The 12845-nt window shown below is 43.1% G+C and overlaps 1 protein-coding gene across 2 annotated transcripts; it reads right to left on the bottom strand.

The window, feature by feature from the left end:
• Positions 1-268: 268 nt before the first annotated feature.
• On the bottom strand, positions 269-11493 carry LOC100834057 (formin-like protein 5). 2 transcript variants are annotated; one of them, XM_024456520.1, is made up of 18 exons: positions 11051-11493; positions 9686-10386; positions 9391-9624; positions 6653-9282; positions 6316-6439; positions 5769-5840; positions 5586-5684; positions 5466-5507; positions 4899-5030; positions 4734-4815; positions 3196-3290; positions 2762-2833; positions 2550-2666; positions 1862-1930; positions 1713-1779; positions 1275-1417; positions 908-1189; positions 269-830 (listed from the first exon to the last, which is right to left on the bottom strand). In XM_024456520.1, the coding sequence occupies exons 1-17, from the start codon at positions 11121-11123 to the stop codon at positions 1100-1102; spliced, it is 4842 nt and encodes a 1613-aa protein (XP_024312288.1). In that variant the 5' UTR covers positions 11124-11493; the 3' UTR covers positions 269-830; positions 908-1099. The 2 variants fall into 2 exon arrangements, with proteins under 2 accessions (XP_024312288.1, XP_014752556.1); XM_014897070.2 differs by having other exon boundaries at positions 9391-9609; positions 11051-11491.
• Positions 11494-12845: the final 1352 nt, after the last annotated feature.

Here is a 12845-nt window from a genome sequence, read left to right as displayed (position 1 = left end):
GTTTCACCTAATTCAGTTGTCCCCTTGTGGCTTGTCAGTGGAGGAGACGAGCGTAGGGCCGGCCATAGACCCATCCTGACAACGCTGTTAATAATCTCTCGGGGAGTTCACCGACGATTCCACATGATGCTACACTGCTTTGCACGGTCGAGTAACCTGCTTTGCACGGTAAACGCTTAATCTGGTGGCCGCAGCTGCGTATTTCGTTCTGCTTTGGTAAATGTTTGTCAGCACTCTTTCCAAGATATACACAACAATTAGTCCAGCAAAAACGTCAGCACCTCCATCGGGGCAGACAAAGCAACCATAAAAACCTATCACGGAAAATATGATACATCAGTTTTGCCACCTCTGTAATAGCCTAGCTCTTACACATTGCTACTCTGCATTTTCTCTTCTTTTCTCTGCTCTTGCTTTCTGACCAGGAAACAATTATTCCATTAATGGTACCCGGCGACAAATGTTTGCGGTCATATGGGGGTAAAAGATGATACATCAGCTACCAAAAATATACTACTGCACTATAAGTGCATCTACATCTCGTATTTAGTCTGCCAGGTATACATTCTTTGCTCCCGGATTGTTTCCCCACTGATTCCCTATTCCTATTCCTATTCCTATTCCTATTTGTACAATTTCGAACCTTCCTGTCCGGCTGTTTTTCAAGCCATGGCTGTACTTGCAACCGGTGTTAGAAAGACCTAGCAACATAGAACAGTAAGAAAAAGAATGAAGTTAGCTTCGCCATCAGCTCTTTACATCAGTCAAATGTTGGCACTGGACCCTTGTTGACCGAAGGGAAAAAAATAGTCGGCCATCGCCAGTGAGACCTGCGGTGTTAGAAATTACTTAGACAAACAGTCAAGCATCAATATGTTGTTTTAAAGCAGAGTTTTTTGTGCAATACCGTTGAGAGAACTGTACAGTTGCATCAATGCAGTCATACTATTTTATTTCCATTGATGACTGCATCCATTCCCACATCTTTGCCTGCCCAAAGACACAATGCAAAACCTCGGCCCCTCCCATGCATCAAGCAGGGTATATATTTGCCCGGCAAGCAGATCAAAAACACAACTGCGGAGTTTATCATCTGAGATCATCCAACATCTTTTCCTCTTCTACTTGTAGCTTTTGTTTTCTCTAACATCTGTTTTGCTTGTCGGCTTGGATTAGACGGTTTTGATTCCTATGAGCAGATTTAAAAACATAAATCAAATGAACTCTTTTAAGTCAAGTAAAACTGTGAAACAAAAAGAATCAATGATCAATACATTTTTACTTGCCAACTGCGCATTTTTAGTCTTCTCTGCTTCTGCCTCTTTCTGAGCCTTTTTCTTCTCAATCTCAGCTTGCTTGACGTTCTCCTCATGTGCTTTACGGAACATTGTTACAAATGTCAACAGGGTAGACATAACTGCAAGAGGATGATTACCATAGAGTAAAGGTGAGCTATTGTAACAACCAAACACAAATAGATGCGTTAATGCTTATATGCACGGATCAGATATGCTTCAACCAGCTGCTGCATCATCAGAAAATAATTCATATCCTCATATGTGTTGGCATGCCCAAGCACTATATACAAATGAGAGTAGAAATTAAGGAAGAGATGTATATTGAGAGGTATTCCAAAAAATATAACGAGCACAAAATCTCATTGATAAGTCACCTTGCCCATTAAAAATAATCAACAAAACTGATCTCCTTACCTTGTTCAAATGGGCAACGGACAGGGTCCTCACCAAAATATTTAATCAGTTGATCAGCCTTTTTTCCCTGCCAAAAGAAAAGGACAAAAAAATCAAACACAAGGTAACATATACATGTCCCTTCACGGAACCAAAAGCCAGAAACATACCACTTCAGAAAACAATGAAGACAATGACTGCACGTCTGCTCCAGCATTGTCAGTGAACTCTTTTAGTTTCTACACAATCCAGTAAAACCAGATTAGGACAAATGAGATTCATACGCCCTTCACAATTTTACATGATACAAAAGCAACTTTATGTTATTTAAATAAAGCGCTAGTTCAGCATATAAAGATGGATTAAATGAACAGGTATACAAAACAGAAATGAATGTGCACATTTGGTTAGTGAATTAATATTACTGAACCTTCTGGATAACTTGACATAAGCACCCTGTTATGGCATGGGGTTCACATGCCCCACTCGGTTTATCTCGAAAATACAAAACAGAAGTACTTACAGAGTCACATGTATTCTTTCTAATTTGGCTTTGGACTTGTCCATTAAAATCAATGCAAGCTATCTGAATGCCTGAGCACTCCATCTAGAGGGCCAGCAGTGAACAAGCAGATGAAAAGAAGATTGAAGTGATTCATAAAAAAAAACCGTTCTACCATATTTTTTCCAGACAACTATGAAAAGTCCTTCGTTGCATAACCATATAATTTCCTCAAGAGGGTTCCCAGTTCAGTAATTCAGTCCAAATGTCAGGTTGTAATTACTACTAAAAGGTACAGGAAAAATAATTTGTACACAACTTATAAAACTGAAAATAGAATGACACAGTGCTTTCACCTCACGAAAAACTTCTGACACTGGACCATCACTTTCTGAAGCTTTAAACTCATGCTCAACTTTTTCCAGCCCTTTACTAACTGCTTGCATTTCTTCTGCTAGCATTTTCAGTTGTATCTGCTCCAAAGCATAAATTAGAAGAAAGAAAGCATATAGATATTTGGGCAAAATAAATACTACATACTGATAGAATGTCATAAGAAAACCCAAACCTTTGATGTAGCTTCTAAACTAACAAGATCCACATAAAAGTTCAACAGCTGTGGTGACTTTGCAGCAAGCACCTGATATAAAGATTTTTTTTCTGTTAGCTCATATATGAAAGATACCAATGTAGCAAAGTGCAAATCATTTAACCCGACAATAGTTAATTAGACACAGGACTAAAATTAACTAGTTACTCCCTCCTTTCCATAATTCTTGTCGAAATATTACATGTATCTAGACACTTTTTAGGAATAGATACATCCATTTTTGGGCAAATTTGAGACAAGAATTATGGAACGGAGGGAGTAGAATACATAGCTAACACATGTGTGCAAAATAAATGCAGTTTGGATTACAGTTTACAATTACAGAAATAACCTAATGGTGAAAGGGTACTAACATACTCATGAAAACTCAACAATAATGAACAGTAATCTACCTTGCAGAGGTAGTGCATTAATGTCATCTTATTATTTGTTGCCCGGGTATCTGTAAGTTTTAGCAGACTATCCAACCGGAAACCAACTGCAGCACCTGAAAGTAAGCACAAATATGTTAACCTGCCAAGAACACTACTACTGCTAATATAGCCATTGAAAATTGTAAGTGTGCTGTGTTCTGTGTCAAAATACTGAAATACTCCCTCCGATCCATATTAATTGCCTCAAATTTGCCCAAATATGGATGTATCCATGCCTAGAAAGCATCTAGATACATGTAATATTTCGACAATTAATATGGATCGGAGGGAGTAGTAAAATGCAACTGATGGAATTAGGAACAAAAATGTGAAACTATTGCAAGAAAAACTTTAGCAACATATGCTATGCTAATCTTTTCGTTTCTGAAAAAAGAATAACCCACTTATTCTAGACCGGGCAAAATAAATGCGAATGACGCTCACAGGACTGTGAATAAAGCTTATGGGATAAACAATCTAGGGTGCAATCACTCAATCTTCAATCCTGCTTGAATAAGCACTATATAGAACTATCTGGATTGACAACACCCACATGAAAGCTATGTTATTGGATTTGTCATTGGATACACTTGGGTAATATTATAAATTTACTTGCATAAATAAAGAGTTGGAAATTAATGGTCAAAATTCTAACTGGAGATTACAAAGGTCAATAACATCGCAAAAGATAGAAGGAAACGGTGCTGTTGGACTGTTGGTCACCAGCCAAACACAAGCTATGGATAGGCAGATGGCCAAAATTTGCCATGTACTCCCACCTTTTCATAATATAATGTGGTTTATATGACATGAAATTGGTATCACTAGATTCCTCTTCAAAGTACTTACTGATAACTGTGGTTTCGTATCATACAAATGACATATCAATGGAGTAATGTTTGGTCAAAGTCTTGCCTTAACAAACCCTAATGTGCCCTATATTATCAAAAGGAGGGAGTACTTCAGGAGAAAAACAGCACATTCAGTTTTAGCTGTAAAATCAAGCCTGCTCTAATTTGCCATATATTCCCACTTTAGGTGAAAGCACTACTATAGTACTACGGCAATTTCGATTAAAAACCTGAGATGAAAATTTTCCTCCACAAGCATTTCTATCTCCTATGAATAACTAAAGTAGTGATGTCAGAGATCACCGCTAGTCATTTCAGAGGTCTCATAAAATTTCATGTGTAATCCTTCTGTAATCTAAAATTCTCATTTGGAGGAATGTATCAAGTTAGAAAAAAAATTAACACAACGATTCTTGATGACGAACAACAAATGAACTTTATGGTTTGGCATTGCATTTACTGGCTGAGGTGATATGTAAACATTTTTTGTGTGGTGCAATTCTCTTCTCATAATCTTTGCAGTTATGCTAATTTCTACTCTCAAGGGAGTTGAATAAAAAATAGAAACTTCATAGGATATAGTTCTATCAAACAAGCTAATATAGAATAGGCTTATAAAAAATCATATATTCATATATCATTCATACGATGAATAGTTATTATTACCTCTAGCAGTCCCCTGGTTCAGCGTATTTCCAAGGAGCAGGATTTTCTTCATTATTTCCTTCAACTTGAGAGAAGTTCGGATCTGATACAGTACATTTGACTTAATACACAACAAGCAAAGACTAATTGCAAATCACATTGCCAAAAATTTCACTCTCAGAGTACCTCATTACATGAAGAGTCTATGGTTTTCAAACTTTTTCCGAGATCTGCAACTTGTGAACCAAACTGGATCTTGAAGGAGAACACTCGTAATTTTGACTCCATTCTTGGGACTTTCATCAATTCAAGGAAGAACTGCGACAAGCGTGTAATTGCTTAATCGATACTGATTTACTCGACAGGAAGGCATGAAATATGAATGCTGTGTATAACTCGTAAAACATTTTTTCTTTAAATTGGGAATGGCACTCATTTCTAACTGCTCACATACATATCAAACCTAGCCACATTAAAGGCCATGTAATGCTGATCAAACAAAGGAATGGATAGGTCATCTTGTGGGTGTCTGGACTTGACTAATGTTGTTGTGCTTGTGCTTTGATGTAAGATTGTCTTAATCTTCAATTAAGATGAACCAAATATGAACCAAATATGAGGTTGCTGTGTTTTCATTTATCAAGAAATTTAGGGAACCAAAATTAAGAAAATGCAACACCAGTGAACATTCTGATACTGGTATTATAGTACTGCAAAGAGAAGAGACAGCCAAAGGTCATGGATAGTCATTACCAGTTCACATTTTCCCAGATTTTCCTTGTCTCCAGTGTAGTTCTGACAAGAAAAACAGATGGGAATGATGCTTTAAAATGAAAACAAATGCAGGCAAAGTAACATTGTTTTAATATGCACCTTAAGAGTTTCCATTTCCTCTTTCGTAGGGCAGAACTTTATAAGATTCTCCACTTGATCCACATCCAAGGTGGACTGATCCAGTGCCAGAGCCGCCCTCTGTTAAATATATTAGTGACCATATAAAAAATCTTATCATGTCATGATTAACATTATCTTTGATTTCATTGCTCAAATTCTTACCACCAACTCTGGCAGTGGCATCTTTACTTTTGTCAACATGATCTCGGTGTTGTTTGCCCTCCTCAACTCAATCTATTTCATGTAAAAAAAGGATATTAGATGAAACATGTCTTGCAAAGAGATAAAAGATGGTGGAAACTAGTACTTCTTCAAAACTATGCAATATACGGAGTAATATCTAATTATTCTACAGGGCTAAAATTGCAATGTATACCGAAGTAAAAAACACCAAACTAGCAATCATGTGAGATTAACGAAAACAAGCGAAACAGCTGGTATTTCATCAAAACCTTGCACTAGAATATCTACTTACTCTAAAGAGTTTAACATTACAATGCATCAAACTCAGTGGAAGTTTCTCAAAAAAAAAAAGTGGCAACAATCATTCCATTATGCATATTCACTTAGCCAACTAATATTGATAATAAACACACTAGTGTTAGCACTTAGCAATAGAAAATACAGTAGACCGCTGGCCTTGTCAATGCTAAAATGAATCAATTTTGGTGCAACAAACTTTATTCCAAGATGTTAGCCTGTTACTTACTAGGTGAACTTTTTCTGGCTTTGATCCAAGAGATTTTCTTCGATCAGTTTTGGAGGTGTTATCCAACTTCGGAACAGCTGCTGGAAAAAGGCTCTCCAGTTCTGATAAATCAAACTCTGAAACACTGCAGATGATAGCTTCACAACATTAAGGTACAAAATATCAAAAGGCACCAGCAATGTTGACGCTATCAGGCACAGTGTTGTACAAGGTTTTTAATAACTGCTCAGTCTAAAACTGATGCAATCTCTGTGAGTCATCATTAAAAGTTTAACACAAAAAACACTGGATTCAACCTTGTAATAATGAACAATTTTAATCAAAAGAAAAAAATTACCTCTGTGAGTCATCATTTCGCTGTAATTCTTCCCACAGACTACCTTGCATAGCCCTTGTCACTTTGACCCAATGCAGTGGCTTTAATGTTGATTTCCGTGCAGCTGCAGCCCCAAAACCTGATGCTGGAGAACGTACAACCCCACGCTCTCTACCTAAGGAGCTAGGATTGCCTCCTGGTGGTGGTGGTACGCCTGGTGCTCTAGGTGGAGCTGGTGCGCGGCCACCTGGAGGAGGAGGTGGAGGAGGCCCACCAACTCTTCCTCCAGGTGCAGGTGGTGGTGGAGGTGCTCGCCCGCCACCTCCAGGTGGAGGCGGAGGAGGTGGAGCTCCTGGTCGACCTGGAGGAGGTGGGGGGCCTGGCCGTGCACCTGGAGGGGGTGGGGGAGCTGGAGGGCCAGGACGTGCACCGGGAGGGGGTGGGGGAGGTGGAGGCCCAGGACGTGCACCAGGAGGAGGTGGGGGCGGTGGAGGTCCAGGACGTGCACCAGGAGGAGGTGGGGATGGTGGAGGTCCAGGACGTCCACCTGGAGGAGGGGGCGGGGGAGGTGGTGCTCCTGAACGGGTCATTGGTGGTGGCGGCGGAGGAGGAGGAGTAGAACATGTTCTGGGAGGTGGTGGTGGAGGTGGAGCACCAGAGCGTGTTGCTGGAAGCGGGGGAGGTGGTGGTGGAGGAGCAACAGAGCGTGCCGTTGGTGGTGGAGGTGGAGGTGGCGGTGGAAGAGGAGCACTTGGATGTCTTATGAAGGATGGGGCTGGAGGAGGTTGGGGTGGGGGTGGGGGTGGAGCACTTGAACTTGGTTTCGGAGGTGGCGGTGGAGGCGCAGGTGGAGCGATAGCACTGCCATTTAACCTTGGAGGAGGTGGTGGTGGCGGTGGAACGTTTCCACGAACACCTAACCCTAGGAACGGAGGTGGAGGAGGGGGAGGTATGTTTGACAGGCCTGCTGAAGCCGGAGGTGGTGGTGGTGGTGGTGGAGGAGGAGGAGGAGGTGGTGGCAGGTGCTTGGTACCTGAACTTGAAGAAGAGTAGAATGGAGGCGGCGGTGGTGGAGGTGGTGGAGCAGGATTTGTAGCTTGAGTTCTTGATGCAGCTTGTGCACCTGTCACTGAGAGCCGTGGAGGGAATGTAGAAGACAGTGCTGCATCTTGCGAAATGTGCTTGCCATACGGTACTCCGGGTAGTACTAGAGATGCACCTTTCACAACATTGATTTTGTTGTCTGTGGACATGGAACGGATAGCTAGTGCAGCTGGAGAGCTGTCATATCTGGATGGAGGGTGAGATGGCCTACGCACAGAGGCAGTTTCAGATTCCTTCTTGGGTGAGACCCATCTACGTATTGTTTTAGCTTTGGCTGGCTTTGATTGTTGTTCCAGTTGTTCGATGTGCCCAACGATAGCTTCCAATAACACTGGCTCAGGCGCAGTACCATCTACTGGTATTTTCTTTGGTACGGACGATGCAGCTTCAGGTGTTTGCCTTTGGACATCGCTTATCCTTGGGCTATTAGCTCTAGCTTCTATTTTACTCTGAGGAAGAGCTAGGCCGAAATCCCGTCTGCCACCACGCTCCTCTCGCTTAGTTTTTATTTCTGCTGCTATTTCATTAGCTGGTAATACGACAATACTATCCTGCAAACTGGTTTTCTTTGCAAGTATGGGATCTCCATGACCTGATTTCAATTTGCTTTCCTCCAATCTTGTGTCAGCTGTCTCAGCAATCTTGGCCATTTCTACCTTGTGATTACTGTTATCTCGTGAGTGCATATTCTCAAGACGAGTTCTATCCATTTTGGAAATAACGCTCTCTTCCTTGACAACCTTTTTCACCTCTTGCATTAGGTTTCCATTATCGACTACAGTTTTCTCTTCATAGATCAGTAGCTCATTGTCCACAGTTATTGTGTTTTCAGTAATAATCTTGATGTCACCATTTGGTTGTCCTTCATTTGGCCTGGTCCTCAAGTGTGTATCCTCATCCATACCAGATGATGTTCTAGGAGCGCCGAAAGCAGTGTAGTCCAAATCAGTGTACCTTGATATTTTTGTGCATCCATCTGGATGGCACTGAACTTCATCACTGCAACTTGGATCTGTTGCGGTTACTAACGTTTGTGCAATTACACCTTTTGTATCCTCCTGGCAGATGGATCCAAACTTGCGTCCTTCTGAATCTACAGAACAAGCAACCACCTGTATGTCGTGCACAGCATTGTCCTCTTGGTCACTTCTGTTGCCTAATTTAGACTTCTCAAGAACTTTACATGCCTGCTGTAAACCTCCTAGATTTTCCAAAATAGGGGCAGTTGCACTTGGGCCATTGTCATTCATGCTACCTGAATTTTGAGAGACAATAAGCTTCACATCCTCATCAGTCAGATGCTTCTCTAGGCTGATGTTTGCTTCACTTGCCACCCCACCATCCAATTCTGTGTTGCCAACTTCTAATGAAGTTCTACCGTCAGTTGACTGGGTTTCTGGATCTCTTCTAGCATCATGCCAATCCTCCTCTGCTTCATAAAACTCATCTCCCGTATCTACTGAAGCGACATCAGTCTCATCTCCATCATCACCTACCTCTTCTAACACAGCAGCAGGCTTGAAAGAGTCAGGGTCCGAAAAGAGTACCTGGTTCAGAAAAGGGACTCTAGTTTTAGATTTCACAATGCACAAGAGACAGATAGACAAGGGAGCAGAAGAAAGGCATGGCCGCATGGGGGTAGTTAAATTTAGCACCTCAGCTCGGAAGTCCCTTGGGAACTGATTGTTCACGTTCCACGCAGTGTCAATATCATCACGATTCAATCCAAGCACATTTGATTGAATGAAGGCAGTGTTGAACATGACCCGAAACATCGTTTCCTCATGATCTATGTTACGGCCAATGTGAATACATTCAAGAACAACATCTCCCTGAACACGGCAAAAGGCACTAATTTTTACTGGAACTTCTACCTGCATTGCAACCATCTGTTAGAGTATAATTTGAACAGTGATAAATATCACTACAACTTAGGATGAAAATCATTACCTGCCCATAACGCTGGAGGTGTTTCTTGGTCTTCGGAATCTCAAAAAGAACTTTTGCACTCTTGTTACCAGGACTCGAGTCTTGCCCATGTATACGCAAGTACGGCCTACAGCCCCCTTCAGAATCAAATCTAGGAACAGTGTGGAGAACTACTGAATCCAAGATGAGAGGACGGCTAATGGGAGGCCATTCTGAACCACTTCCATGTCTTGTTACATAGTGCAAATATCTGAGGTGCGAAGGCTGAGGATTCAACCGAAAGAATTGCTGTATAAAATCCCTGCGAGCCTGCTTGTAGACCATCTCTAGTGTCTTTTGCTCACCAGTGTATGTTTTCCGATATAGGAGCAGTCCAGCCAACATGAATGCAAGCACTGGCCATCCCCCTCTCTCACAGTGCATCAGAAGCATGTTCTGCTGACCTTCCACTGACAACCAGTTTTCACATGATTTCAAGAAATGATGGATCATCTCAAGCTGAAGGAGCGGGCATCCTTCGTACTGTTGTGGGTAATCCATGACTGTCATGTCGTACTCAGACAATATATCTGAAATCCGACTCCTCTTGTCCCCCGACCAGAAATTGGAGACCATGAATGACGCATCCGGAAAGTAGTCCTGCAATTGTGCAACGATGCCACTCAAGTAATCCCTGTACTCATCCTCACCCATGGCATCCGCGGAGAAGCAGCAGTCGAACACTGAAAACACATGCCCATTGAAATTAGTGATATCAGATGCTAACATTTGCATCATTCAACTAGCATTAGAAAAATGGCTAAGGCATCTAGTGCTGGCCGGCTAGCAGGATCCTAATTTCCCCACCGCATATGTACTTAAATTCTCATTTCCACACACAACCAAGAATTTGACTCCGGTGGTTTCAATGGATAACTAGCCATTATGACTAACTAAGTTTGGAGTAAGAAACAATTGAAAATATGGACATAATACAGGCCCTATTTGTTCCTTGCCTGTTTAAGCCAAATGCAATTAAACCCAAAGCTTGCCCAAGTGCAAGCATCCAACACTAGCAACACAGAATTCGAAAAATAGAAACAAATCAAGCGGATTTAAGTCAAATGCGGCTAAATCTAAGTCGTCCGTACATACTCCGAAGTCCAAAACCTAAAACTGGACTAAATTCAAGAGCTAACTTCGAACTTCCAAATTTACCAAATCTAGCTTACTGTGCTTCCGAAAGCACTGAAATCCAGCTCAGATAAAACCATCGAGAGCGAAACTTTATCGAAATCGGAACCCCCAAACCGCACCAAATCCCAAATTCCTCCTCGGAACAAGCAACTCCCCCGCAGATCCCACACTCCGCGGGTCCAACTCCACCCAGAGACGAGGGCATTATACCATAGACACGCTCGGAGATCTCGAGCAGCCGATCCGGCGTCTTCTTCAGGAAGAACTTGCGGAACAGCGCCATCCTTCTCCTCTGCCTCCTCTTCTCCCTCTCCCTTCCCCGCCTCCGCCTCTCCGGCTCCCGCCGCGGCCGCCGAGCTGCTCTGACGCCTCCCGCGCCCACCGATCGGCTCCGATCGAGGCGCCAAAGGCATGGGGGGCGCCGCCCCCCGCCGCCGGCGAGCTGAGGGCAGTGCGCACACCGCCGCTAGAGCCCCCCGGAGATCTCGGGATCCACGCCGCGGCCTAGGGTTCCGCCGCGCGGGGAGCGGTGGTGGGCGTAGGGTAGTACGGGGTGAGGGAGGCGGTCGAGGCACCGTGGGATTGGGACTCCTCTTCCTCTCCTACTACTGCCGGCTGGCTCTTCTCCTCTCGCTGTTTAAACTCTACTTTAATTTTTCCCCTTCCCTTTCTCCTGCTGCTCCTATAGCTTTCCCCTCTTTGCCACAGCTGCTATACTTGCTTCCGGAGTTTTTACTGCTAGGACTAGTCTTTCCTCCGTTTTATTTTTGGCTGCTCCTGCTGCGGTGAATGCCTCCGGAGAGCCGTGATGAGCCCGTGACAGCGGTGAAGGCTGCTTGGCGACGGCGGTTGCGTGGTGTTTCTCTCACCGGTCAGTGGGGTCCGCCTACCGCGGGACTAGAGTGTCAGCGAGTGGAGGTGGACTGTTCCCGCTTGGAGAAGACTAGGCCTCGTGGGCTGTGCCCAAGTACGGACGTCTCCGAATCTTCCGTCTCTTTCTATTGCAGGCGACGGGACTTTGGCCGATTCTTTACTGCGATTCTCCTAAATTTGCGGCGAGAGAAGGTGTGGCGTCGATGGAATGTTTTTGGTACCATTTGAAGCAAATTACTATTTTACGACTGAATAACATTTGGATTGTAGAGGAATTTAAGCTCTGACAGTGGGCGGCAGCCCGTATGTGGCTCTGACGAGGTCGCGTTATTTATAGGATAATTTAATTTCAAATGTATGTAATCCGGTTTGAGATGATACTTGTACTGTGAATTTGTATAGCACGGCCAACGGTTATATTTTTCAATATTGGGCATGCAGTAGTGACAACTGTCTCCAGGAGTAGTCCAGGGTCAGTCCGGCTGCTTCTGCTCTTGCCTCTTTTGAATAGCTGTGCATTAGTTAGTGGGCTGATGGGAATAACTTTTTTAATTGCGGTGCAATACCATTCTTTCTCTCACAGACGTGTATAGTATAGAAGGAATGTTGTTTCTTAAAAATAGTACTCCATCAGCGAAGGACCATCTCCAACGTGCAGTTAATACTGTGGAGACAAGGCGGCGAGGTGCATGCACTTCTTATGCTGAAAAGGATATATGCGATGCACTGATGCTTGAAAAGCGTTGGCTCATAAGACCAGCAGACCACTGTGCAAGTAGAATGTGGCCACCAACAACCAACACCACACTAGTACAAGACCCCAGCAGCAGCTGCTAGGTCCGCTAAAAAAATGCATTATTGTCGCCTCAACGCATGTTAATTATCGGTTAACTGTTTAGATAACAGCGAAATTTGACGTCTTGATGGCACCTAATCCGTTCAGGAAACAGTAACATACTCCTACCTACTGTTATCGTCGCCTCAGTCTGTTTTTCACACCGGATTATTATTTTTTCCTTTTCTCTCTCGCGAGTACTCCGTATCACACTTCCCGATAAAAAAAGACACCTGCAGTAAAACTGAATTACTTTTTTTTGCGATGGACAAGTAAACCTGAATTACTGAAGCGGCT

Source organism: Brachypodium distachyon, chromosome 1 (assembly GCF_000005505.3).
Source record: "Brachypodium distachyon strain Bd21 chromosome 1, Brachypodium_distachyon_v3.0, whole genome shotgun sequence".
Taxonomy (NCBI): Eukaryota; Viridiplantae; Streptophyta; class Magnoliopsida; order Poales; family Poaceae; genus Brachypodium; species Brachypodium distachyon.
This window is presented reverse-complemented; position numbering and strand designations above follow the sequence as displayed.